At 45.1% G+C, this 25,974-nt stretch overlaps 1 protein-coding gene across 7 annotated transcripts in view; it reads right to left on the bottom strand.

The window, feature by feature from the left end:
- The window catches only part of SRGAP2 (SLIT-ROBO Rho GTPase activating protein 2), a 235,114-nt gene that overhangs the window by 121,515 nt on the left and 87,625 nt on the right, over positions 1–25,974 (bottom strand). For all 7 annotated transcript variants that reach the window (XM_058700480.1, XM_058700481.1, XM_058700484.1 and 4 more), the window contains exon 3: positions 21,922–22,114. In XM_058700480.1, coding sequence (XP_058556463.1) covers positions 21,922–22,114 — 193 coding nt within the window. The remainder of the gene's footprint in view (positions 1–21,921; positions 22,115–25,974) is intronic.

The following is a 25,974-nucleotide window of genomic DNA, read 5'->3' as shown; positions in this document are numbered from 1 at the left end:
GGTGCGTTTCCTGTCGGGCCCAACAGTCTCTGACCTGCCCACCTACGGGGCTGTTGCGCGGCTGAAATGAGATGCTGAATGCAAGAGAATTACATCAACTGTAAAGCACTATACAAATGTGAAGAAATATTATCATTTTTATTTCCAAACAAACTAAGGATCGGCTTTCATCAATTTCCAACAGGCTCCTCACCCGGCCCTGGGCCAGGGCCAAGAGCGCAGCCTGCTGAAAATGCACAGCCCTTGGCAAATAATGGTGGGGATAGGACAGCAGCAACAGGCAATTAACCAAGCAGCTGTAAGTCTCTGCTGGGAAGACGTGAGGGAGGTACCAACGGGAAAGCAGAATTTAATCTTCCACTGCCCTCCCCCTAAGGACCAGGGTGGAACAGTCAGTCCTGCATTCCACACAGGGAACTGTGCGCTGAAGGGGACAGGAAGGAAGCCACAGGGAACTCGGATCACCAGAACCCTAGGTGCTTCGGCAACTTCCTCCGAGCCTCTCTTTTGCAGAATTCCTATCAGACCCGCCAGTGTGTATGTAGGGATGGCAAATATCAATACATCTAAGAAAAATACCATTTCTCACCTTTGAAAATAGACATAGATGTGATGACAGACAAGACCCAAAATGAGTTAAATACATTCAATATATGTTATTGAGCATACACCTATGAAGAGGATATATATTTTTAAAAAGGCACCTGCTTAATAAAAGGGATCATTTCGCGACAGTTGGACAGGGAACTAGTGACAAGTGGGGAGTCGCATTTTTAAGCCTAAATTCCCTCCTGGCACCTTGATTAAAAGGAAATGAACTGAGGCAGCCAAAGAGATTATTTTATTCAGATGAACGTTATTAGCCTTTCTGGCTTATTTTCCCTATTATGCATTTTGCTGATGCTGACAGAAGCAGACGGGCTGGATGGAGAGGCAAAGCCGCAGCAGATTTATGGTTTGACACGCCATGCATAAAATCAGGCCCTTGCTGACCCAGATAAGCCAGAGGATGGATGGGATTTGCTGGGGAAGGTGTTAAAAAAAGGAGGGGGAAAAAATCACCAAGGTGGGAAGTGACTTGAAAAAGATTCTGCCTGTAACGCTGGCTGCTGGTTCTTCGGCCCAGGAGTGCAGTGGCGGCCTGGAGGCATCTTTCAAAGACAGCAGGCAGGAAGGGAGGGGGCAGGCACACTTCTTGGGGCTTATCACACCTCCGCTTCAGCTCTGCCAGCAGTGAGATCAGGGTAGGAGAGCTCAGAGACAGAGAAAGGGCCAAAGGCAAAAATGTATATTCTATGTATAGAGAAATGAGATTTCACATTTTCAGGGACAAGTTAATCCCACAAATTGTCCTCGGTAGCCTAGACAGATGATTAGAAAGGATTCAAGCAGTGGTGTACCCACCTTACTCAAAATAGTCTAAATTGTCCTCTATAATCAGGTTTGGGGGAAGCGCTGTATGGAAATGGAATTCTTGTGGCTCTGGATTCGTTCCAGGGAGCCCAGCCACACCCCTGGGATCATGGCTTGTCCAAGAGCTGAGAGCTGAAGAATCTGCTTTGAAGTTGAGAACTGGACTAACACCGAGTCTGACATCTTAATAATTATTTCCTGAGTGATTACAGGACCAAGGTTCCCCTGGGTTAGGTCAGAGAACTGGGAGACATTCTCAAATCTGAGCCGTTGTAGACCCTAATTGGAGATGTCTCCCCATCAATTGATGACAGGCAAGGGATTTTGCTTTCCTTGCAACCATCCCACCCCACCCCGTGTTCATGGCAGGGAGAGGAGGTTGGAGATTGTTTTAATCACTCAAGACAGCTTCGTGGACCCCATGAGACCAGACATAGCGGTGGAGGGCATCTACACAAGATTTAAATCTGCCTAGCTTTCTTGCCTACATTTCTGACATCTTATTGTCCAGACCCCTTCTCTGAGTCCTTGAGCTCTGAAGTCTTCTTATTTCATTCATTCAACAAATCCTGACTGAGTACCTACTATGTGCCAGGTCCTGTTCTGGGCACTAGAGATAAAGGGAGCAACACTCTTGTTTCTGACCGGCTTCTCCCATGTTTGCAGAACCTTCTGGATCCAACACCTGGTCTTCTTGCCCCTAGACTGTCTACCAGCCACAACCCACATCTTATCCTGGTCTTGATGCCCGTGTGTACACCGACCATTGTGAAACCCTGATCTAGCTGACGTAGAAGATCCCCAGCAGCCTTCTCTGTGTAGACCTGGGACTTTCCCTTTGTTTATACCTGTCTTGCCACTAGCATTCTCAGAACTGTAGGGAGGTAAAAACAAAGAGGCTACACTAAACTCTTCCCTGTGTACTCTGGGTACAATCTAAATGCTAGAGAACAAACACTATGCACTCCACCCCAATACAGTCCATAGAACCAAAGGCCTAGAAATTCATTTATATATGACATTTCCCTCCCCAAATACGCTGTGATCATACCAAAAGGTATGAGCTGACTAATTCCCTTAAAATAAAACATCATATTGCTGACCGAGGAACAAACAAGTAATACACGTTTCTCAGTTTAAAAGGATTCTTTAACCATCTACATTAACAGTTAACACATATTCCTCATAATTCCACATAATAACTCATATAATAATTCTATAGAATAATCCGTGAATAACTCTACAATTATATCTTCAGTTTTTTTCTTCTCTAGTTAATTAAGATGTCACCAGAAACCCCATAAGTAATTACAGCACATGACAAACATACAGAGGGGAAAAAAAAATACACGCAGATGTGTTAGCAGATTTTTTTGAATGAAATGAAATCTTGGGAGATGACTGAGACAGACAGCCTGGCTCACCCCTGGTAGTTCATTCCAGAGAAATAAATACCTGTCTGTGCCAAACTGGAATGACGTCATTCAAAAATCCACACACTTATTTTCAAAGCAGTAACCACTACCTTGGGAGCAGGCATCTCCCTGGCACCAGGCACGAGCAGGGAAGCTTGATCTATAGCCAGAAACTCCTGCCTAGCAAATGGCGCTTAACCATGCCAAGTAGCGACAAGCCACTTGGGAAGAAAGGGTATCCCTAAGTTTCAGACCTCCCCTTCCTGAATACCTCCTAATGGAATAATGAGTTCCTTACATGGCTCACGATAACAATGAGGAATGAGGAATAAACAAATATGACTTGATTCTGTGAAACTACAGAGCTAAGTAGAATGAAGTCTAAATAGTCATCAGATCAACCCCACGCATTGTTATCAGTTCTCATGTGTTATTTTGATATTTACCTGACCTTATTGGAAGGAAGTCCTTTGAGGACAGGATATATTTTGGAATAGTCAGTGAACACCTATCACCAAGAAATGGGCGGGTACTTAACCAGCACTGACTAATGACAGATGCCACAGCCACAGAAATCTTTTAAGTGTTGTGCACAGTGAAACGATTCATTTAATGAATAGTTAGTATCTCCAACCTCCATCAATCCTGCCTAATCAACTGCTGCAGCATGTATCTGGGTGGCTACTGAGTGGCTGAGTTTGTGCGCCCACCGGCTTATTTGCTCTGAACGACAGCATATTATTAACCATGCTGATACTCTGCTGGCAAAATTTTAAAGGGTTGGATGGAGTAAGAGATGCCCTGGTCAATTTCCAAGTTGGTAAGTTATTGAGTTCTACAGGTCTGTGAGTAATCTGGATGAATGATGGTACCCCCTCCCAGCGAGGTGGTCCTCTGCAAAGCACCCCGAACCATGCTCATGACCTAGAGCCCAGTCTTAGTTCTGCCACTTCCTAAAGCCAGGTAATCTTGAATCAGTCACAGATGCACTCTGGACCTCAAAATTTCCTTATCTGCTAAAAAAAGTAAATGGGGACAGTAGACCCACCCTGCCTAACTCACTTGGCTATTACGAAGATCAAGTCAAACAAGGTGATGGCCATAAAAAAAGTTCATCAACGCTAAAGTGCTCCACATCTACAAATCAGTATTGTCATCTTCTGTAATTATTGTTATAACCATTATTATTACTTGACAGGCCATACAATGGGCTCACACTCACAAAACAAACTGGCTAGAGTCACGTCTGAACAGATAAACACATCTCAAAAGTCCCAAGCCTTATTACCTAAATTTGCAATGAACTTGCTTTTTAAGTTTCGTACTGCATCAGTGCACTAAAGAGGAACACGTTCTGTTGCCATGAACCTATCATCTGGTTCTCTGGGAACTCCCACACTCAGTGAATCTCCTGTGCCCCACCTAGAAGCGGATTTCGAAGGACGACTTGTAAGACACAGAGGGAAAAGCCAGAGGGTACAAAAAGTAGAATCATGGAAACTTCAGGTCTAGAAGAGACTTTCTAGATGGTCCAGAGTCGAGACCAAACTTGTCATTTTCCAAGTGAGGAAACAGAGGTCACAGGGAGGGGTGGCGCAGGGCAAGGATGCAGGTCTCCTGAGTGGCGATCACGTTCTTGTTTCACGGCGGTTGTTGCTCTATTTCAACTAAAAGGCCCTTAACATCTGTGAAGCCCTGGCGCCAAAAGAGTTAATGGACGCCGCTCAGCTGCCCGAGCCCCAGAGCACTAGGCCATTCCAAGACAACACATAACAGGAATACCGAGGGTCCGTGAACTCAGAGGGAGCAAAACTGCTGGTGCCTGACGGCGCCGGAAAGTATGTTGACACACTGCATGTGGTTACACATGAAAGGCGAGTGGCCAGGAAAGGCAGTTTTGAATCCCACCCCGTTCTAATTTGGGCCTGGCTCTGGGCACGACTGAAGCGCTGGGCCACACCCCGGCCACTCTATAAAATGACCCTTGGGTTCCTTCACTCTCTGCTCTGTGGCCTCAGTTAACTCCTTCTCTGCTTTCACAAGGGCCACCGCAGTTCTTAGAAAAAGAAGACTCTCAAGGGAAATCACGATCCAAGAGTGAGAATCCATGGGGAGATTCTCAGTGTGGATGCAGATAATGCCCACTAGTATCTACCATCTCCAAGTGAGTGTGTGACCTGAAGCCTTGAGCGGCCGGGCTCCTAAGTCTGAGAGACAGCAGCTTCTCTAAGTGCGAGTCTCCAGGACCCCAAATCACCTTGCATCAGAATCACCTGGGTGCTTGTTTAAGATGTGGATTTTGTGCTCCTCTGCCAGAGATTCTGACTTGCTAGGGGTGGAGTGACGCTCAGGAAGGTGCACTATAAATACACGTCCTAGGTACTGTCACGCACACCAGAATTTTAAGAACCAATGCTCTTAAAGCAATGGTTTTCAAATGGGGATACAGCCTACTAGTGGGGTTAATACATCAATTTAGCAGGTTACCACCTAGCAGTTCTCAAAAATTGAAACAGAAAACAGTGGGACATAATAACACAGAACAAAGTGGAAGATATCAGAGTACAACACATAGAGCAAGACTTATAGGGATTGTTTTACAAAAATGCTGTTCTTAGTTATTTAAAAATACACCATGAAATGTCTGTACATGTGTGTATTCCAGCTTGTACCCTAAAATGTGTTTATAAAATATTTTTAGGGGTGATTACACACCCCAGGCCCTTTTGAGAAGCTAAGGATTCTCTTCCAAGAGTTCTCTGAAGAAAAGAGAAAAGAAGGGAGGGAGGGAGGTGTTGTGTATATACATACCATAATTTGCATATGAGTCATGGGTCCCTGAACTTTGAGAAGCCCATTCCCTGAGGACATTCTCTTGAGGACAGTTCCTACAGTGTCCAGTACTCTGGTCACAGTGGGCACCTGCTAATTACTAGACTGTGTCAACAACTTTCTCGCGATGCTCTGTAAATGACTGCCAATGTCTGCAAGATGTACCTGTAAGGTAATTGTCCCCACCATGATGATTGTCTTTCTCTCGTATTCATGGTGACTAGAAACGTTGCAGTTCAACAGTGTTCTACAGAACATGGGAAGAAAGCTGGTAGCAAACTGCAAGAATGAAGAGAGCAGTGGTGTGGGTACAATGTCAGTGTTTCCCAAGGGATGTGCTCCCTATTTATATATAGCACACAAGGGTAAGCTGTGGTACTGGACGGAGCCTCTCTGCACCCCTAGTGACAAAGTCACTAGAAGAACATAACCTTTATTCCCAAGTCAGTGAATTCTTTGGCCAGTGAAGGTACACACATTTATAAACACAGAGAACCCAGCCTCATCTGATAGTCAAAGAGATAGAAATTCCTTAGTCCTTGATGGGGGATTCAAAAAAGGCACAGACAATTAGAAAAAGAGCAACGACCCAGCTGGATCCTCAACATCTCCATGGCTTCATCCCAATGGTTAAACCTACCTGCACAAAGAGAGGGTGAAATGGGGGGCAAAGGTTTTAGAAACCAGCCTTGGTCCAATAAGGCACACAAGGAAGAGATGGAAAACGGCAGATATGATGTGGAAAGGGGCCAGGAGAGAGAGAGAAGTCAGGCAGGGAGGACTGGGAAGAAGACAGAAGAGCAGACTTCAAAACTATTCTAAAATTTCCTGATGCTTTTCAGTAATTTGTTTTCATGTGGTGGAAACTGGCACAGCATCTAGGATGCTTTGGGTCCATCTGTTTTTGAACTTAAGCTGAAGGCAAAATTCAGAAGAGCTGGAATCAGCAGCACCGACATGTTATATGTGTCTGGAGGAAGGAGAGAAACAGAATGAGTGTGCAGGAGATGGAGGAAGAGACTTAAATGGGGCAAAGGAAGGGGAATCTGGAAGCTATCCTCACACAGGAAGGAGAAAACGGCCAGGTCAGAATTGGTGCAAAAGAGCTGTTAGAGAGGCTGGAGTATCTGAGGAAGAAAGCCAAGGAGAAGAAACACTTGGGGCATCAGAACAGGGAGCTGACAAACGGTCTAGCAACAGGGCCGGAAATTCTGTAAGTATGGGTGTCGGCGAGCAGTGTCTTAGAGCTTCACGTCTGAGAGACCAGATCAAGACCGTCCAAGGTACAATGTGGAGCATATGACATGAGTTACTGGTGAACAGTCTTCACAGTCACAGCCTAGAACTGAAATGAGAGCTGGAATCTTGGTTTCCTAAGTGCAAGAGAGGTGATCATGGAGAACAGCAGGCAGAACGTGAGAGGAATCATCTCAGGAGAAAGCAAGGGGCACAACCCATAAGGTGGAGTCACGGTGGGCCCGGCAATGAGGGCGGAGTGGCCCCAGGATGATCCTCGGTGTCTGCCCTGTGTCTGGCCTGTGGCCCCCACACTGACTTCTGATAAAGCCCTGATTGCGCCTAAGGACACGCAGGTCCCTCGCCTCTCCTGAGGCCACTCAATCTCTAGCCCAGAGAAAAGATCTGGCAGTGAGAAAGGTCAATCAAGACCTCATTCTGAAAGGGAAAAAATTAAATGCAAACAGAGATAAATAAACCAAATGGTACTTCTAATAAGTAATGCAACCACGTGAAAGGTCTGGAGGCTGGAAGAGAAGGAACTAGCAACCAACTTCTGAACACTGCGTTTTGGTCCTGAAGGTTGAAAACAAACAAAGCCTCCGAACCAGTACTAAAACCTAGTTAGTAGTCTTCTTTTTCAGAGGCATGAGTTAGCAACTCTGGAACTATTTTGTGTACCCTCTAGGACGATAGCAATTAAATAAATATATTATGGGAAATGGGTACCAGGTTTCTCACTGTTGAGATAACAGGGTTATAAATGTAGAGAATGGAGAAAATTGAATAGAACATGTGCTGCTGGACTGGAATTGAAGATATTAATGGGACTCATAGACTTTAATATAGATAAGCATATAGATAGAGACGCAGAGAAGTATGCGGGTATATGCCTGTGCGCATACACGCACGTGTTGTGTGTACTATCTCTGCTAAGAGGAACTATAAACTGTGGTACTATAGTAACAAAGAGCACATCTAGCATCCATCGTTTCTTTTTTCAAAAAATTTTTTAACATTTATTTAATTTTGAGGGAGAGAGAGAGAGAGACAGAGACAGAGCGTGAGCAGGGGAGGGGAGAGACAGGGAGACAATATCTCATGCCGACAGCAGAGATCCCGATGTGGGGCTGCAACCCACGAACCATGAGATCCTGACCTGAGCCGACATCAGAAGCTTAACCGACTCAGCCACCCAGGCGCCCCTAGCATCCATCATTTCTAAATACCATTCACCATTAATAGGATCCAGGACTCTTTGAAGAGAACTCTTTACTCCAGAGTTGAAGAAAAGAAAGTATAAGATGAGCCTAGAATATCTTTTTGTGCCAGAAAGTTGAACGGTGGGGACATGTTAAAAGGACACAGGAACCACCTTGAAAGGACTCCACTAATCAAATCTGGAATGAACATTAAAATAAATAAAGATAGTAAAGGATTATAACCCATTGAGTAAAATCAGAATCCATGAGTCCAAACTGATATAAACAAATAACCGGACAAATGTACGGGGGAGATGGAAAATTCTTCCTTACATTAGAATCCCAACCGACAAATGTAGAAAAAATGATAGAAACTGGGAAAATTACCATTTGGTAACCATAATAATAATTGATTCAAACAAGAATCATCAATACATGCTGAAACGGATAGGTGTAAGTTTTGAAGAATAATATATTTACATGGTCTCCAAGTATCTGTCCAAAATACACGCATTAATTACAAAGCATAAACTAGAACAACTTTATGGTAGAGAAATCTGGCAGATACCACTCTAACCAAATGATCAAAGTTAACATCACCAGTAACGGGGAATCATCAGCAAGTGAGTCCTAATATCATGCACTAAGAATATAACATCACTTCTACGGTATTCTTGCCCAAGGCACATAAATGTAATCATAAAGAAATATCAGTCATTACAGGGCACCTGGGTGGCTCAATAGGTTAAGAGGCCGACTTCAGCTCAGGTCATGATCTCACGGCTGGTTAGTTCGAGCCTTGCGTCGGGCTCTGTGCTGACAGCTCAGAGCCAGGAGCCTGCTTCGGATTCTGTGTCTCCCTCCCTCTCTGCTCCTTCCCTGCTCACACTGTCTCTCTCTCTCTCTCTCTCTCAAAAATAAACAAACATGAAAAAATTTAAAAAGAAAGAAATATCAAACATTAGCAGAAATACCCAATTAAGGGGCATTCTACAAATAACTGAGCTGAATGCTCCCCCAAAATATCAATGTCCTAAAATACAATGAAAGACTTGGGAACCATTCCACATCAAAGGAAACTAAAGAGACAGGGCAACTGAATGAAATGTATAATCTTGGACTTTCTTTGGCCAAAAAAATGTTTTTGGAATAAATGGTAAATCGGAATATCTGTGGATTATATAATGTTACTGTATCAATATTGATCCCCTGTACTAGTCATTGTGTCATAGAACCATCTTATTTTTAGTAAATCCATATTGAAGTATGTGAGAGTGAAGGGACATCATGTCTACAACTTATGTTCAGTGTTTCAGAAAAAATATGTATGTGCATGAGTTGTGTACAGAGAGAGAGAGAGGGAGAAAGAAGCATAAAGCAAATGCAGTAATATGTTAACATTTTGGGCAATCTGGGTAAGTGGCAGAAATTCTCTGACTATTCTTGCAACTTTTCTGTAAGTCTAAAATGATACCAAAAACAATTTTTAAAGATCCCATTTTGGAGAAAAATGAAAAGAAATCGTTTCTCCCATCTTGGCTTTGGCACTAAATGTATGCTACTTTGTGTTATCTTTTTTTTTTCCTCCCATATAAATCTCCTGTCTTCCTCGTGACACAATGAGCCTCCTAAGGGCAGAAGCTGGGTCCTAAATGTCTCTGTGATCCCAGGACCTGCCAGAACCTGTTGGTCAATACTGATAATGAAGATGAAGCCATGTGTTGATGACTGGATCACATATACTACAGGTGATTTACAGGGTCACTCAACAAACAGCTCTGGCTCCTCAACCTTGAACTCTGCACCTTGTCGGAGCACACACATGTACGTGTGCACACGCGCACACACATGCACAACCTTAAAATATTTCACATTAAATGCTAACTTCCGTGCGTTAGATTAGTGGCTTATTCTGTGTGTATTTAATTCTTAGCATAGCTCTTGGTGTAGAAAAAGTGCTGAAAAATGTTGGCTGAAAAGCATAGGTGAGCCGCACATCCCAGCATTGGTGTTCACCAAAACTTTCTATGTTAATGAACAAAAGGGCCAGGAGTGGACTTGTTTTTCAAAAGAAATCAAGGTACAAGGATGTTCTATGAGAGATTTTCAAGCAATACTTCCTGACCAGCGTGTCTTGAAAACTGTCCCAGACCTGATAAATTGCTTTTTTCATTTGACTAAAGGGGAGAACTTTTCTAAAGTCTTCTTTAATTTGGTACCAAGAAAGCCCACTAAAGATGTATTATAGGGGTGTCGGGCTGGCTCAGCAGGTGGAACATGTGACTCTTGATCTCAGGGTCATGAGTTCAAGCCCTGCCTACAGCTTACTTAAAAAAAGAAAGAAAGAAAGAAAGAAAGAAAGAAAGAAAGAAAGAAAGAAAGAAAGAAAGAAAGAAAGAAAGAAAGAAAGAAAAAATATGTATTATGTATCTTTTTTCCATATGGCTTCCCTGAACTGCACTGTAAAGTAGGTGCCCCAAGCATTTATCATCCAGTTTGAAACTCAGTATGTGTGTTTGGGGGCTGGGAGTGGGGTGGGGAGAAAAGAGGCCTAACTGAATTCTCTACAAGGAACATTATCTTCAATCACCTCCAATTAATGGTGCAATGGAGACCTGGCAAAACTAACATTGAGAACGTACAAGAATAAGGTTAGCGGCCAACACAAAGTCCCTAACAATACCATTAATCCCCAGGTTATAAGAACCCGAATGGCTAATGCAAAAGTCCACACGGCATGCCCCTGATTGTCTGCAGGCATGTGTACATGGGACTCTGTGGCAGGAAAGGGCATACGTTTCCACCCATGACCAGACAAAACAGAAGCAAGGAGGTGGTTGACAAATCTGGTCCATGCACAAGAAGAGAGGAGGGCAGAAAGTCAATATACGTAGGAAGCCGAATCCTTCTAAACTGGGCCTGCCTTCCAGGGTTTCAGTGTCTCTCTGTCAGAGTCCACTCAATAGCATGTGCTTTGTCTTCCAAAGGAACTGTCTCAGGCATCATTTCCACCTGTATGCTGCAGAATCAATGCCGTCCAACTTCCTCCTTTTGCTAAATCTTTGAGATGCTGCCTGTAAATTCAAAGAATTTTAAGCACCAACAGAAACCCCCACCCCTACCCTCAGAACTTAGTAGTTCGGAACATCTGTTGTTTACAAGGGTTCAGGCTGAGAGCTGCCAGACTTGTTCCACAACCTCTCCTTTAACACAGAGGCTGCTAGGGAGGGATGTCTGAACTTCATGCAAGGATGCCCTGTCCCAACTGCTTAAGTAGGCATCAGCAAACACAGCTCAGCATCCTACTGTTGAAGATAATCCTACTTTGTTCGATTCATTTTCTAATCCTGGTTCTTTAACCAGCTGTACCCAAAATATATTAAGAAGCAGAGCTGTGCTCATTGATCTTCCCTGAGTTTAAAACCCGAGGGGGCAGTGATCCAGTGATTGGTGGCGGTGTAAAAGGGCAGGAGGTAGCAGAAAGAATGATCCTTTTTCAACTCTGAGAAATCCAAACCCTCCTTTTTACTCATTCTCCCTAAATCCTTCATTAACACTGAGCTCTTCCCATATGACTCTGTTTCTCTTCACAGCATGAGACTTCAGCACAGTGCAGGAATTAGATATTAAAGTCTTTACTCCAATTAACTTGGGACCAAATCTAATTGAGAACATAACTGCTATCTTTTACCCTTCCCTGCCTAAGCCAAGCACAAGGCCCTCCCGAGTAATCCACCCTCCCTCCCTTCCCGGTGACTACTAGAACCTGCCTTAGATGGGGTCCTATTTTTAGATTCATGTGCCCATGCGCATATGTATTCTTATTATTCTCTCTCAGCCTGCTATCTGATTCCCCCCCCCCCCCGTTTTAATTATGAAAGTCCTTACGGCAGAGACTGTCTTTTCTTCTTATCTTGTAAACCCTCCCACTTAACGCAGTCAGCTTCCAATAAAGATGACATGGCTTTTGCCTTTAAAAGGGAACTGGATCAAAGTCAATTCATTTAATTGGCTGTGAATTCCTGAAAATTAAAGATCCCTCGAACCAGATGCACATCGCTTCCTGTGTCTACTATGGAATTATTATGGGACTTACAAGAGCCGAGAAAACAAATACTGGAAGTTCCCTGCACCCCAGCCCTGTTGTTAAGGGACATGATCAGCAGTGTCTGTGCTCCAGCAAAGCCGAAAGCCTGAGGCGTGTCCTGCTAGCATTCCAATGGCGGAGACTGGGAGACATAGGAAGCCCTCAGTGTCTCCAGCATCCCCCAACTGCTCATTAAAGCATGTTTGCTCCCAACTGCCCTCTATCATTCCCTACCCTATAAGGATAATACAAAGCCATCTATACAGAAGCGTAGGAGCTTCTGTTTGGCCTCAGGAGGCAACCCGTAAACCACAATCTGTGATGCTCAGGACCGAGGCTGGGACAGAGCTGGCCGGCTGGTATGGTTGGTGGCCGCGGCAGGAGGCTGAACAGGACCGGCGTGCTTTTTATCCACCCAGGTTGCAATTGGGACCTCAGCACTATACCTTTATGGAAACCCAATGATTTGGCAATTAGTGCTAACTAGCGACTCTGTGAGGACAAGGGAATCAGAGGGTGAGCGTAAGACAAATTTCCTCCTCTTGAGGATTATGAGTCTGGATCTAAAGGTAACATGCCAGGATTAACTACCTGGTTTAATGTAGCTCATGACACTTTGTGAACATGACAGCTTATAGGACAAAATGTACAATTGCTGAGTTTTTATAGGAATTGGGCATATAATTATGTGACATAATTGCATATTTCCTGCCAATACAGCCACATCATAAAAATCAGGAAGGAGGATGAGTTTGTCATTCACAAGGGCCCACTCACAGGGGTCATTGAGGAAAAGGGAGACTGACATGATATCATCTGGGGCCATGTTTAAGAATGCTGAACTCTGGGGGTGCCTGGGTGGCTCAGTTGTAAGCATCCGACTCTTGATTTCAGCTCAGGTCATGATCTCACAGTCTGTGGGATCAAGCCCCTGCTTCGGATTCTCTCTCTCTCCCTCTCTCTCTCTCTCTGCCCCTCCCCTGCACGTGTGCATGCTCTCTCTCTCTCTCTCTCTCAAAATAAATAAACTTTAAAAAAACGTTTAACTCGGGGCGCCTGGGTGGCTCAGTCGGTGAAGCGTCCGACTTTAGCTCAGGTCATGATCTCGCAGTCTGTGAGTTTGAGCCCCGCGTCCGGCTCTGTGCTGACAGCTCAGAGCCCGGAGCCTGTTTCGGATTCTGTGTCTCCCTCTCTCTGACCCTCCCCTGTTCATGCTCTCTCTCTGTCTCAAAAATAAATAAACGTTAAAAAAAAAAATTTTTAAAAAATGTTTAACTCAGCACAGGAAATGAATGGTAAATCTAATCTATCAGGGTTTTACCCAGTGTAACTATGTTCAGTCCCATCTCCTGAGTACCAAAGCAGTCATTGCTATTTATACTTACTATGTACTAAGTGCTGTCCTAAGGGCTTCACATGTATTCATTCTCTTACTCAGCAGAATGACTCCATGAGCACTATTATTATCCTCAATTTACAGATGAGGAAACTGAGGCAACTAAGAACCTTCATCTAAAATCACACAGCTAGTAAGTGGGAAATCTAAGATTGCAAATCCAGGAAATCTGGTTCCGGAACCTGTGATCTTGAGTACCACACTATACTCCTTCTGTGGCGATGATAATTACATCAGCTACGATTTTTTGAGCACTTAGTAAGTTATAGGCATGAGGCTAGTGCTTCACATATATTATATCCAATCCTTAAACAACCTCTTCGAGGTAAGTATTACTCTCTGCATTTCATAGACGAGTAAACTGAAGCTAGAAGGGTGTAAGTGATTTGCTCAAGGTCACACGGCTGTAAGCGGGAGAGTCAGGATTCAGACCTAAATGTGTCTGGATTAAACGCTCGGCTTTTCCTGCTAAGTTATAAAGCCTCCCGAAGAGCTTGCAAATGAATTCTTTCTCTGTTCCAAAGACTGGCCAGCACTCTGTCTTGCTGACCGCCCACCCCCCCAAACTGCCTTCTTGTGTCTCTTCTATCCTGCTCTGTTCATGTGTAAGGAGAGCTCCCAAGTCTTCCAAAAAGGACCCAACCACCACCTAAGTTCTGTATGGAGCAGGCCAGCAAGAAAGTCACCAGGGGACCTTTTGTTCGTTTCTAAATAAAGGCAGCTTGAGCCATGGCAGAGGGAAGCCAATCCTTGCTCAACACCAGATGCTACATCTGGGCAAAACCTCCCCTGAGGGAACAAACAGCTCCCAAATATGTCCAAAATGAATGAGTGACACACTGGTCCCGGGAAGTGAGGGGTTCTCCCTTCTGGCAACTTCATGCTTCCTCCTACTTCCCTCTCAAAGTCACCCCATACTCAAGGAGGAACTTTCTGGTCCTCCACCCTTTTCTGATTTGAAATCACAGCTGTAACAATCTCCATGGCCAACTGACTCTGCTTTTCAACCCAATGCTATCCTGTGAGGCTGATGAACAACTCTGAACTTAACTCCAGAGGAAAAATCCATCAGCAATAGGTGACGTAACCACAGAGACGGTGCACAGTCAAATACTGGGCCCAGGGCCAAGAACATGGACTCTACAAGAATTTCTCTCTAATTAATTGTGTACCTAACCTCCCACTGAAAGGCGTATTGTAGGTTGATGTCTACCAGATTCCTGAGATACCTGGGTCCTGCTCCCTCACCTCCCTTCCCGTAGTTGCACAACTCATAAGCAGCCAAATAAGCAGGTTTACTCTCCATGTGTCCCTTTAATGTCCTGCTAATTTCATGTTAGTGAGAATAGGATACTGTCTTGGATATATCCCTAACCTAGAGCAATGCCTGGTCCCCAAAATGCAAATTGAATGAACGCACAAATACATCTTTTAAATCACTTTTCATTCTCTGCAATCTGAGTACTACAGACAATATGAAAGATGTTTTCCCCTTTCTCCCCCTAAACCCTGGGAAATCAGAACGTGCCACAGCCTCGACCATCACCTCTCTATGAACATGCCCAAATATCTACCAACAACCCAGACTTCAGCCCTGAATACATCTATTCATTTTCTATCAAGTATTGAAAATTTCATGTTCGATATCCTTCCAGTGTCTTAAACTTCACATCCAAAAACCAAATCTCTCATACGCCCTTCAAAAAACAACTCCTCCTAACTTCGGTATTTCTATTAAAGGCACCATTAATCTACCAGTCACCCAAGTCCAAAAGAAACTTCACAGCCCTCTTTCTTTTGTGCTTCTGAGCTCACTTGAAACCTGAATCCCATCTGTCAGCAATTCCTGTAGATTCTTCCTGCACCAGGTGTTTTCCATCTGTCTCTAGACTGTAAGCTCCAGGAGTGCAGGGGGCAGTATCTGTCCTGCCTGGCATGTGTCTGTTACATGGTAAGAACACAACACATATTTGCTAAATGGTCCAAAGGATCAATTTCTATTCTTTTCATTCCTACCATCCCACCCTAATTTAGATCTTTATTATATACTGTGGCAACTGGTGTCACCGTCTCAAGTTTCCAGTCATTTAGCAATTCACCACCATTAAGGTTAAGGTCAATCTTCTGTAAGCAGAGTTTATGCCTCGGCTTGGACAACTAGCTATTCAAACCTTCAGTGGTTTCCAGTGTCTATTGCATAGCATCAAACCTTAGTCAAAAGTCAAGGCCCTCCACAATATGGTCCTGTCTACCTTTGTCCAATTCTTCCATATACTCTTGTTAACCAGCCAAACCAGTCTACTCACTGGTGCTTTGTATTTTCCTCCTGCTGTGCCCCTCCCGGCCTACAACATCCTCCCCCTGCCTCTGTCTCCGTCTATCAAAATCCTGTCCATTTTCTTCAATGTCTGGTTCAGATTCCACTTCCTCCCTGGAAGTTTCCTGACCCTTCGAACTGTGCACCATCCCTTCTATAGCACACACTTGGTACTTACCACATGTTGCCTTATATTGAAGTTCTGCTATTGTATTTAGGTACAATTTATCCCTGACTAGACTATAAAGTCATGTGGGAAAGAACCACGACTTCTATTTCTTTGGATCTCCCTCCTTTTAGAGTCTAGAACAATACCTTAAAAATATTCAACAAATATTTGTTATTGAGAAAAATAAAAAGCTGGAAGAAAGACAGAAAAAATGTTGGCAGTGGGTTTTAAAGTAGCATAAGGTCTCTGGAAAGAACACAGCAGGATAGCAATGTAGGAGTATTCCTCTAAAGACTCAACAGGAAAAAAAAAAAAGAAGAAGAAGAACTGAGCCATTAAAAGTAGGAGATCAAAACCAAGTGAGCTAAGACTGAAAGGTAATTTACAGCAAGTCCATGTTAAAAAAAAAACAACAACAACAACAAAAAACCAGCCAAGGCATTATCAATTAGAGTCCCGCTGAGCAATATTAACACAGATTCCACTTAAAAGAGACAATCAAAGGCTCAGCAACAAATAGGAATACATTTATACTCTTCAAAGAGCCAAAGAAAATGCAAGAACATCTTCCCTAGGAAGACTTCCTACCCTCACATAGTATTTTATCTCTGCTCTTAATCAAACCAGGCGGATAGAATTTCAGACATGAAGAGGGTTCACCCACAATTCAAACGGATGGAGGAAGCCATGTTCCCTATCTTAAACAAAGCAGAATACGGTGGAATCAAATAAACACTATGTAGTTCTATCTGCAGCATCTCTCACTCTTTCTGTGGGGGAGGGGGAAGAGAAGGAGCGTGATGGGACCACAGGGTCAGACTCTGCAATGGAGTCAGAGCTGTGTGGGCTTTAATGAGGGTGTTTGCACAGAGCACAGTGTGGGAGAGGACAAAAGGTGAGCAGGAGCAAAGCAGAATAGGAAGCAAAGCCAAAGAGTGACAGGCTAATGGCTTCCAGGGTAAGAAGTTGTCCAAAAGAAAAAGAAAAAAAGCAGTCCAGCAATGTGTGTCCCTAAATGCAGTCACTTAAAACTGTAACTGAATAACCAACCAAACTGAGCATGAGAGGCTGAGATCCAGCCAGGCTGAGACACTGGTCTGGAAAAGGGCACGGCGGGTCCATATAGACGGACTCTGGCCCTGGCCACCCTACCCCAGGCCGACTTGAATAGTTTCCAGGTCCCTAAGACGCGTCTGTCCAGAGCTGCCGCTGGCAGCTGTTCTCCTGGCAGCACAGAGAGACAAATCCATGGCATTGCTGGGCCAACAGCTGCTACAGCTCCGGGGGAGGTGACGAGTGCCCGCTGAGACGCTCTGGGCAGAGAATGAACTATTCTAGGGATCAGCCCTAGAGTCAGCAAAATAGAGGCTACACTGCACCAGCTGAATGAAAATACAGTACAATTACCACTCCAGAGACCCAGGACACCCACAGCCCTTCTTCTGTCCTAGTTTCTCTGAGTTTGATCGCTTCTTGCCCTCACATTTCTATTTCTGAGGGCACGACTTCAGGTTAGGCCCATGTTAACCTTAGGCTCACGGCCATAACTCCTCAACAGGCCTCCTGCTACCCTGTCTCTCCCCTCCGATTGATCTTATGCAGTGTTGCCATAGTTACCTTCCCAAAGCACAGCCATAATTATGTTCCTTGCTCAAAAACTATCAATGGCTCCCCATGCTTACAGAATAAACCCTATCACCTGGTGTTCCCAGACCACTGTGATCAAGCCCCTACCAATTTTTCCAAGCTTATTTCACGATTGCATTTGTTATTTCTGCTCTTCAGCAAAACGGATGAGTTACCCACCGGCCTCGTTTTTCCAGCTCTGTGCCTTTACCATCCCTGTTCTCTCTGCCTGAAATGCCTCCTCCCCCATCTTTCTATCCTCTTTCTACAACTTCTACACTGTCTCGATTGAATTCAAGCCATTGGACCAGCACCTAGCACTCACACTTGTATTTTCCCATTTCCCATCCACGAACTTCACCTCCATGAAGCCCCGCCCAGTCCCCAACCTGAAGAAATGTCTCTTCCCCCTGCACTTGGGGCACTTTGTATGGTGGGTGGACATGATCTTTTACACACTCACCCCGTTACACATCATAAACGAACACGGCAAGGCTGCCAATAGTCCCGCGCTGTTTCCTCTTCTCCTACAGGAACAGAAACTCTACCTCCTGCTCTCCCCACTCAAGAACCGAGAGCCCTCATTACCATGCTGTCGCGTCGAACCTGAACTCCTCTGCCTGTCTATCACGGAGCTGTTATTTGGTGTCTACTCCACTTACCTAAACTTGTTTTCCACTGCTTTTGTAAATATCTCTGTTCTCATAATATTTCGCTCCGACCTCTACTGAAGCCCTTTGCTCGTGACATTGCCACGTGTCTCTCTTCTCGGTTAGCCAGGAATCCAGAGTTCACCTGAGTCTCCACCGGAATGAGCGCAGAGGGCAGCACCCAGTAGGTACTTAAAAGGGGTTTGTTGGGTAAATAGCTTGCTACTCAGGAGATCAGACAGGAAGTTATTAAAGTAAACTAGCCACACAGTGACAGCAAAAGGAGTGAAGTCCCCCTTACAAGTTCTTCTAGCGCCTTGTACTTCTGTTCCTCAACACTTACCTCAACTGATCCAACTGTGCGATTTGTTCAATGCCTGTTTCCTCATCCTGTTGTAAGTGCCGCATGCAAGAGACAGCGCTAGCTCACCACTATGTCCCAAGGCCCAGTGTCTGGACTGAAGGAGTTCGAGGAATGTGTGATGGACATTTGTTGAATGAATGGGAAAGGAACTTCCTTTTAATGAAGCTGGGTCCCTCACTGGTCCCTGTACCCCTCACCAGCAAACGCTCCTGCTTCCTCTCACCTGCATGTGCTGTGGTTCTCTCCTACACAAATCTACCTTTAAATTTTTTTTTTCAACGTTTTTTATTTATTTTTGGGACAGAGAGAGACAGAGCATGAACGGGGGAGGGGCAGAGAGAGAGAGGGAGACACAGAATCGGAAACAGGCTCCAGGCTCCGAGCCATCAGCCCAGAGCCTGACGCGGGGCTCGAACTCACGGACCGCGAGATCGTGACCTGGCTGAAGTCGGACGCTTAACCGACTGCGCCACCCAGGCGCCCCTCAAATCTACCTTTAAAGCCTAGCCTAAGTCCCACTTGCTTCATGGAAACTCTCCTGACTATTCCATTACCTTTATGTGTCTCTCTGATGATTTATCTCTGACCTCTCATCACGTCTATATTCTACACATAACCAATGATTTCTATGATTTCTTAATGAGATCATTATTGCTTTACTCTCTAGTTGCTTCTTGTATTAAAAATCTTTCCTCCCCAGCCAGATAGGGCCCCCTATGGAGACACACAATAAACTTCCCTTGTATTTTCCAATGCCTGTACAATACAGAGTACACAGATGGCTCTTAATAAATACCCACTAGTTGTTTGGGGGAAAATGAAGCCAGGTACCAGGCTCTGTGAGAAGGGAATTCAATTCTTCCAGCTTTGGAGAAAACACCCTATTTCTTGCATGTGATCTTAATCAGAGCAATTCAGCTGACTTACAGATGAACACATCTGTACCTTAATTTGTAGCAAATATGTCCTTGAGCTGAAAATATGATATAGTCCTAAAAATCAAATGCGATTTTAAGGAGTAGCTTACCAACAGAATAAATCCAACTTTGAGTCCCCTCTTTCTAAAGCAAATGATTTCTCTCCAAAATCTTCGTTCATCATATACTAAAATAACATTTTATTCCCTTAGGATTGCTTATGTAAAGAGAACAGAACTTGGGAAAGCTAAGGAGCTCTGAGGACAAAACATGTGGAGGAAATTCGCATGCTGGCTTATTTTGAGAGTGTCACGTGTTGTCCTCAAACTTAGCCTCTCCATAGTCATTGCCCAGAGCTGGTTTGTTAAGGATAATTTGTGTCCCAAATTATTAGGGTGATATGATAAACAAAAATAGAAAATGGAGGAAAATGAGACACACTTGGCATTCACTTATAACTTCATTCATTCATTTACTCATCCAATAATGTTTAGTAAGCATTTATTATATACCACATATTACACTAGGCACTATGGGAGACTGGAAAACGAATCAGAAAGGCTTATATAGTCCACTAAGAGAAGATAATATCAGGCAGACAGTGCTGACTGCCCTAATAAAAGAACAAATAAAATGCTGTAAGAATTCAGAAAAGGGAGAACATTCTTCTGGGAGAATCAAGAAAGCTTCTTGGAACATGATTCTTAAAACAGGTATGTCCCTGACATGCATAGATGTGAACGATGGGTACCTAAGTTCAAATGACAGGATGGGCAAAGGTCCACTGGAGTTAATGCTTTGTTTGGCTATGGTATAGTAGGGGAAAAAAACAACAGGTAGTAAGGTTGGAAAGCTAGTCCAGGTCAGATGTACAGGGGCTCAAAGAACAAGCCAGAGAGTGTATACCCTTGTAAACAGAGCAGCACTTCTCAAACTTCAATGTGCACACAAATCACCTGAGTATCCTGTCGCTGTAGATCTGGGAGCAGGACCTGAGATTCTGCATTCCCAGCATCCTAGGTGGTGCCGATATTGGGAGACCACACGCTGAGTGTCAAGAACACAGACAGTGGGAAGCCACTGCACAGAGAAACCGCGGGATCCCCAGTGTGTTCCAGGAAAACTAAATGTGATAACAGTGGGTCAGGCAGGTTGGAACAGGGAGAAGCTGTACACTGTGGTCCTCAACACTAGTTGTTCGTTAGAATGATCTGGGAAGCTTTTACACCATACTGTTACCCAGGCCCTGCTCCCAGAGATTCTGACTTCATTGCTCTGGAAGGGGGCCCAGATTTCAGCATTTTCAAAAAGCTCTTCAGGGAATTCTAATATGAAGCCAGAGTTGAGAACCTCTGCTGCAGATGATACAGTAAGTAAAGCAATCATTCAGACAGCAATAATGATGATCTAAACTACAGCAATAGCAGTGAGAACAGAGCGAATGGGTCACTTGCATAAAATACTATGCAAGGGATAGAACTTTGCAACTGTCTGGGCAATGAGTCAGATGTATGCTAAAGCATCATTCATTTCTTCCAGTTAAAGACAGTTTGGCGAAATGGTTAAGAACACAGACTCTGGAGCCAGACTGCCTTGGTTTGAATCCCAGCTCTGCTACTGAGGTACTAGGAGTGTGTGAATGCGTGTGTGTGTGTGTGTGTGTGTGTGTGTGTGTGTGTGAGAGAGAGAGAGACAGAGACAGAGACAGAGAGATTCAGAGAGACTCAGAGATGCAGAGAGAGAGAGAGAGAGAGACTCTGGAGTCAGACTTCAGACTGCCTTGGTTTGAATCCCAGCTCTGATATTGATTGATATTGATGTACGAGGGGTGTGTGTGTGTGTGTGTGTGTGTGTGTGTGAGTGAGAGAGAGAGAGAGAGAGAGAGAGAGAGAGAGAGAGAGACCTAAGGCAAGTTCTTTAACTTCCTTATGACTCAGTTTCCTCATCTGTAAGTTGGGGAGACTACAACAACCAACATACGAACTTGCCGGGGAGATTAAATGAGTTAACATACATATAAAAACCCTTAGAACCACATTTAGCACATAGGAAGAACTATGAAAGTGTCTGCTGTTATTATCAGCACAGTTCATCATCTCTTCTGAGCTCTCCAGGATCCTGACCTGCACGAAAGACCAATCTGGAAAAGAAGTCCCAGAGGGCTCTCAGCCCTCAGCCAACCTGAAGTCCCCGGGGCACCGTCGTGAATGCAGGAGGGTGTAGGCGGCACACCCTGCCTCCCTCCCGCCCCAAGCCCCGTCTCAGGTCTCCGCACACGAAACAACCAGAGCCCCTACTTGAACTGCTGGTCCTTGGTGCTGCGCGTCTTGGCCAGGAAGCGCTCGGCCAGCTTCTCCAGGTTGCGAGAGTAGTCCATCTCGATCTCCGCCTTCTTCCGGAAGAAGTCCTGGAGGTCCTGCAGCAGCTGTACCCGGAGCTCACACTGCTGGTCCAGGCATTTCATCTGCTCTGTGAGCTGAGTGCGGATCTCTGCAACAGAAACCAGGCCGGCCAGTCAGGTGGAATCCCTCAAAACAAAACTAAACAAAACCAAATACATACACACTAACATTGACCCCTTCCATTCAGGTGGGAACTTAATGCCTTTAACGGAAAAAAATAAAATAACAAGCCGAAAGCTTAAAATGGCCATATGATAGGAAGCACCTCCAAAAATTCCACCAACTCTTTTTGGACCCCTGAAGAACCTGGAACCAGGAGTCTGCTGAATCATTTAAGAGAAACTGCTTATTAGACACTTAATATTCAGTTACCATTTATTGAGCAATTTACTGTGTTTCTGGCACAGTGCCAGAATTTGGGTTCTGTTTGGCTGAGAGCCTAATGATTTATCTCCATCCTATTAGGAAGGTACTACTTTCATCCCCGTTTTAAAGATGAGAAAACTGACTCTTAAGGAAGTCAAATTATTAAAGTAATGTAACTGGGATTCAACCAGAGAGACTGACTCTAGAGCCCAAGCTCCTGCTTTTTATACTTTCTCCCATCATTTCAAAATGTTTTTCCACAAGTAGCCTGGGTGGCTCAGTCGGTTGAGCATCCAGCTTTGGCTCAGGTCATGATCTCACAGTTCGTGAGTTCAAGTCCTGCGTCGGGCTCTGTGCTGAGTCTGCAGCCTGCTTCGGATTCTATGTCTCCCTCTCTCTGTCCCTCCCCAGCTCGTGCTCTCTCTCTCTCAAACGTAAATAAATAAACTTAAAAACTAAATACATAAACACAAGTTTTTCCACATCTCCAAGAGGGAGGGCGAGGGTCAGGATATTTTAATGGAGACAGGGTCCTGCCCAAGGTCAACTGGTGGCAATCAAGAATGAAACAAGCACCAGACTTCTAGGCAAGCAACTCTTTCACTGTCAATCAGATTCCATAGTTTCCAATCACAGAATGTCAATCAATCTTCAAGAAGTTCATTTGTTCTCAACAAATATCACTCATACAGCGGTTGCCTCATCCTCAGTGATGCTCAGAGCCCCTGCTGTGTCAAAGTTAGACATGTTTCAGGTGAAGTTCTAGCTTGACAGATTTCTGCCTAGCCAAGAGTCCTCACACAGGGCTAGCAAACACCCTCTCTGGGACCGCAGCAATGGTAGCTCCAGATGCAACCAGATCTGCCTCAAATGCAATACAGTATTTGTTACTGACAAGAGCCCTGGCACCCGCAAGAAGCAGCATGCCAAAACCAGACTGTTTTTCAGCTCAGAGAAGGCCTGCAGTGCATATCCTGCTGAAGTTATATCCCAATCCCCGTTTGAGCCGCAATGGAGACATTTCTTTTATCCCTTTCCCTGCAAGCCTGCTCAGCTCCAGTGCATTCGCCTGTGGCAATGACTCCAGTCCCAGGAAAAAAGAGCACCTGTATTATTATGCCTTTCCTTATGCACGCTCCAAATTCATTTCCATAAGAGCAGGGTTATAACAATGCTTTCTGCCTATGCTATGTAATGCATGGGAGCAGGGGTGACGGGGGGATCTAGAGTTTTCACCTGAGCTGTGGATAAACCAGAGGCAAAGCCAGGATCCCAGCTCTGATGTTGAAAGTTCTGCCCACCACGCTTATGAAACAATGATGGATAGGCAAATGGCACATTTAGCTTTGCCTTGAAGTGGCTAGGGGTCCGTAATCTATCCTTATCTTCATTTTTGTCTCTGTTTTTACTCATATCCGAATGTAGCATAAGTATCTGATACTTCCTGGGTGATCTCTCAGTGCGGTTCTCACCCTCTGCATCCCCATGCCTCCCCCTCGCCAACCCCCAATGCCAATCAAACCTGACAGTAACCTTACCTGAACTGAAACTGAGCACCGGAGGATTGTTTCAAGCAGACAGAAGGCTGAGCAGAAAAGCCGCCTACCTCATCACTCATCAAAGCTCTCTTGTTCTGTGTTTTTGGGGAGTCTGATTACAAGGGTGTTGGGAGGAGGAGCCGCAGAGGGCATATCAGGCATCTAGTTCTTGCCGGGGGTTTCTGGGCCTCTTAACGGCAGCAGCCCTTGTCAAAACTATTCCTAGAGGCATCTGTACCCCTTCTGCCTATCAACAGGCAGAAGTGGAAGCTGGCAGTAGTAGCCACTGGATGGGCAAACTATGGGTGGAGACCACGTTCACAATGCTCAGTGACATTACTTACAACTTGCTCATTAAGGAGGAATCAGGGCATCTTAGGACAAAGAGCCCACCCAGTCAGTCCCAGATTTGCAAGAGGATGTGGATGGGTAAGGGGCTGTCAGCCCCCTTTGAGTCCCCTATACTTCACCCAAGACTTCCCCTCAATAATCTCAGTAACCAGGAACGCGGAAAGGAACCCCATAGAATGGATGATGCCCACCCTCCACCAAAACAAGAGGGGGCTGGGCAAATTCCCATGATACCTATGAAGTTCCAGAGATAGGCCACCCCAGGGTTGTCCCGTGCAGGAATTAGCCCTTTATAGGAGGCCTCTGAAATATGTGCATTAATCTAAGAAGCCCCCAAGCACATCCAACCAACACAGAATTCCACCCTGACTTTCTCAGGTGCCTCTAGTGGGCAGCACAATACAAAGTGCACCGCGCCCTTAGGCATCCCCTCAGGGATCCTGAGAGAAGGGGAGCGTGTGTTTACCGAACACCTTTTATGGGACTTTACATACATCATCTCATTTAATCTCCACAAGTATCCCATTAGGTCTCCCCAATTATCCTGATAACACAGGTAAGAAAAATGAAATAAGACCTGTTAAGTCATTTACCAAAGGGTCATACAATTAGGTGCAAGTGGGGTTGAAGCTAAATTAAGGCTCGTCTAACTTGTCAAAGAGGCTGACTGTGGGTCGGTCAGGGAAACAAAAGAAACAGAACACAAGTCTGGAGTCTCTGAAAGTACTTCTGGGTAAATTACAGTGTCTATGGCTCCCACCCCCGGAACATCCTCTTCTCGACCTTCCAGCTGGGCGGGGGGTGATTCAGAATCCAGTTTGGACTAGACCACTGACTCGGTAACTAGCCCATGTTTCAACTAGTCCACAACTGGGCTGGGTCCCTTCCCTGCTTCCTGGATCTACTCTACAGGACAACTTTGGAGGAAGTGCTTTCCTTGTCCTGGGAGCACACGCTGAGGTCTGCCAATATGCCCAGAGGCCAGAGAAAGTGAGAACGCAATGATATTCCACCCCCGATCCAGGAACAGAAGAGTCTCTGCTAACAGATACCACCTGCCACTGTGGCTGGTTTGTGAAACCCTCCACTGAGCATCTCCCCTCTCCTGCAACCTGCCTAGAAGGAGAAGCCTCCCTGGTCTCCATCCTCAGGGCATCCACGCAGACACGGAAGGGAGACTCCAACCACCGCCATCTCTAGGCTTGCAGCTCTAAAACAGAATGGCTGCTCTGTCCAGCGCAAAATGTGCTGCTTCAGACTTTTGCTGCTGCTGCTGCTGCTGCTGCTGCTGCTGCTGCAAAAAGACAAACAATGGTCCCCAAGAAGGCAGCTGTGCCAGCCCCAGCCCTCTGTCCGTGCAATAAGGGGCCGAAAACAATAGGCCACTGAAGGCCGGCTCGCCTGGGCCCTGTGCCCAGGCTGGAGGCCCCTCTGCACCCTGGCCTACCAATAAACTACAGGGGCAGAAAGAAGAAAGGGACGATTTATAAAAACACGGAGGAATTCTTCACGATTCCATCGTGTGCTTAGGCGAGTACACACGTGCATGCGGGTGCACACTCAAAGACACACACTCACACCACCCACACTGCGCTTGGCCATACCAACTCGAGAAGGCTTTAGAAATCCAGTCTACAGTTGGATGAGCATTCCTGGGAACTGGGGATGAGGGCGTCCTTGTCGGTTCTGCCGC

This window comes from Neofelis nebulosa, chromosome 15 (genome assembly GCF_028018385.1).
Source record: "Neofelis nebulosa isolate mNeoNeb1 chromosome 15, mNeoNeb1.pri, whole genome shotgun sequence".
Lineage (NCBI taxonomy): Eukaryota > Metazoa > Chordata > Mammalia > Carnivora > Felidae > Neofelis > Neofelis nebulosa.
The sequence above is the reverse complement of the archived record's forward strand: the minus strand, read 5'-3'. Positions and strand labels throughout refer to the sequence as shown.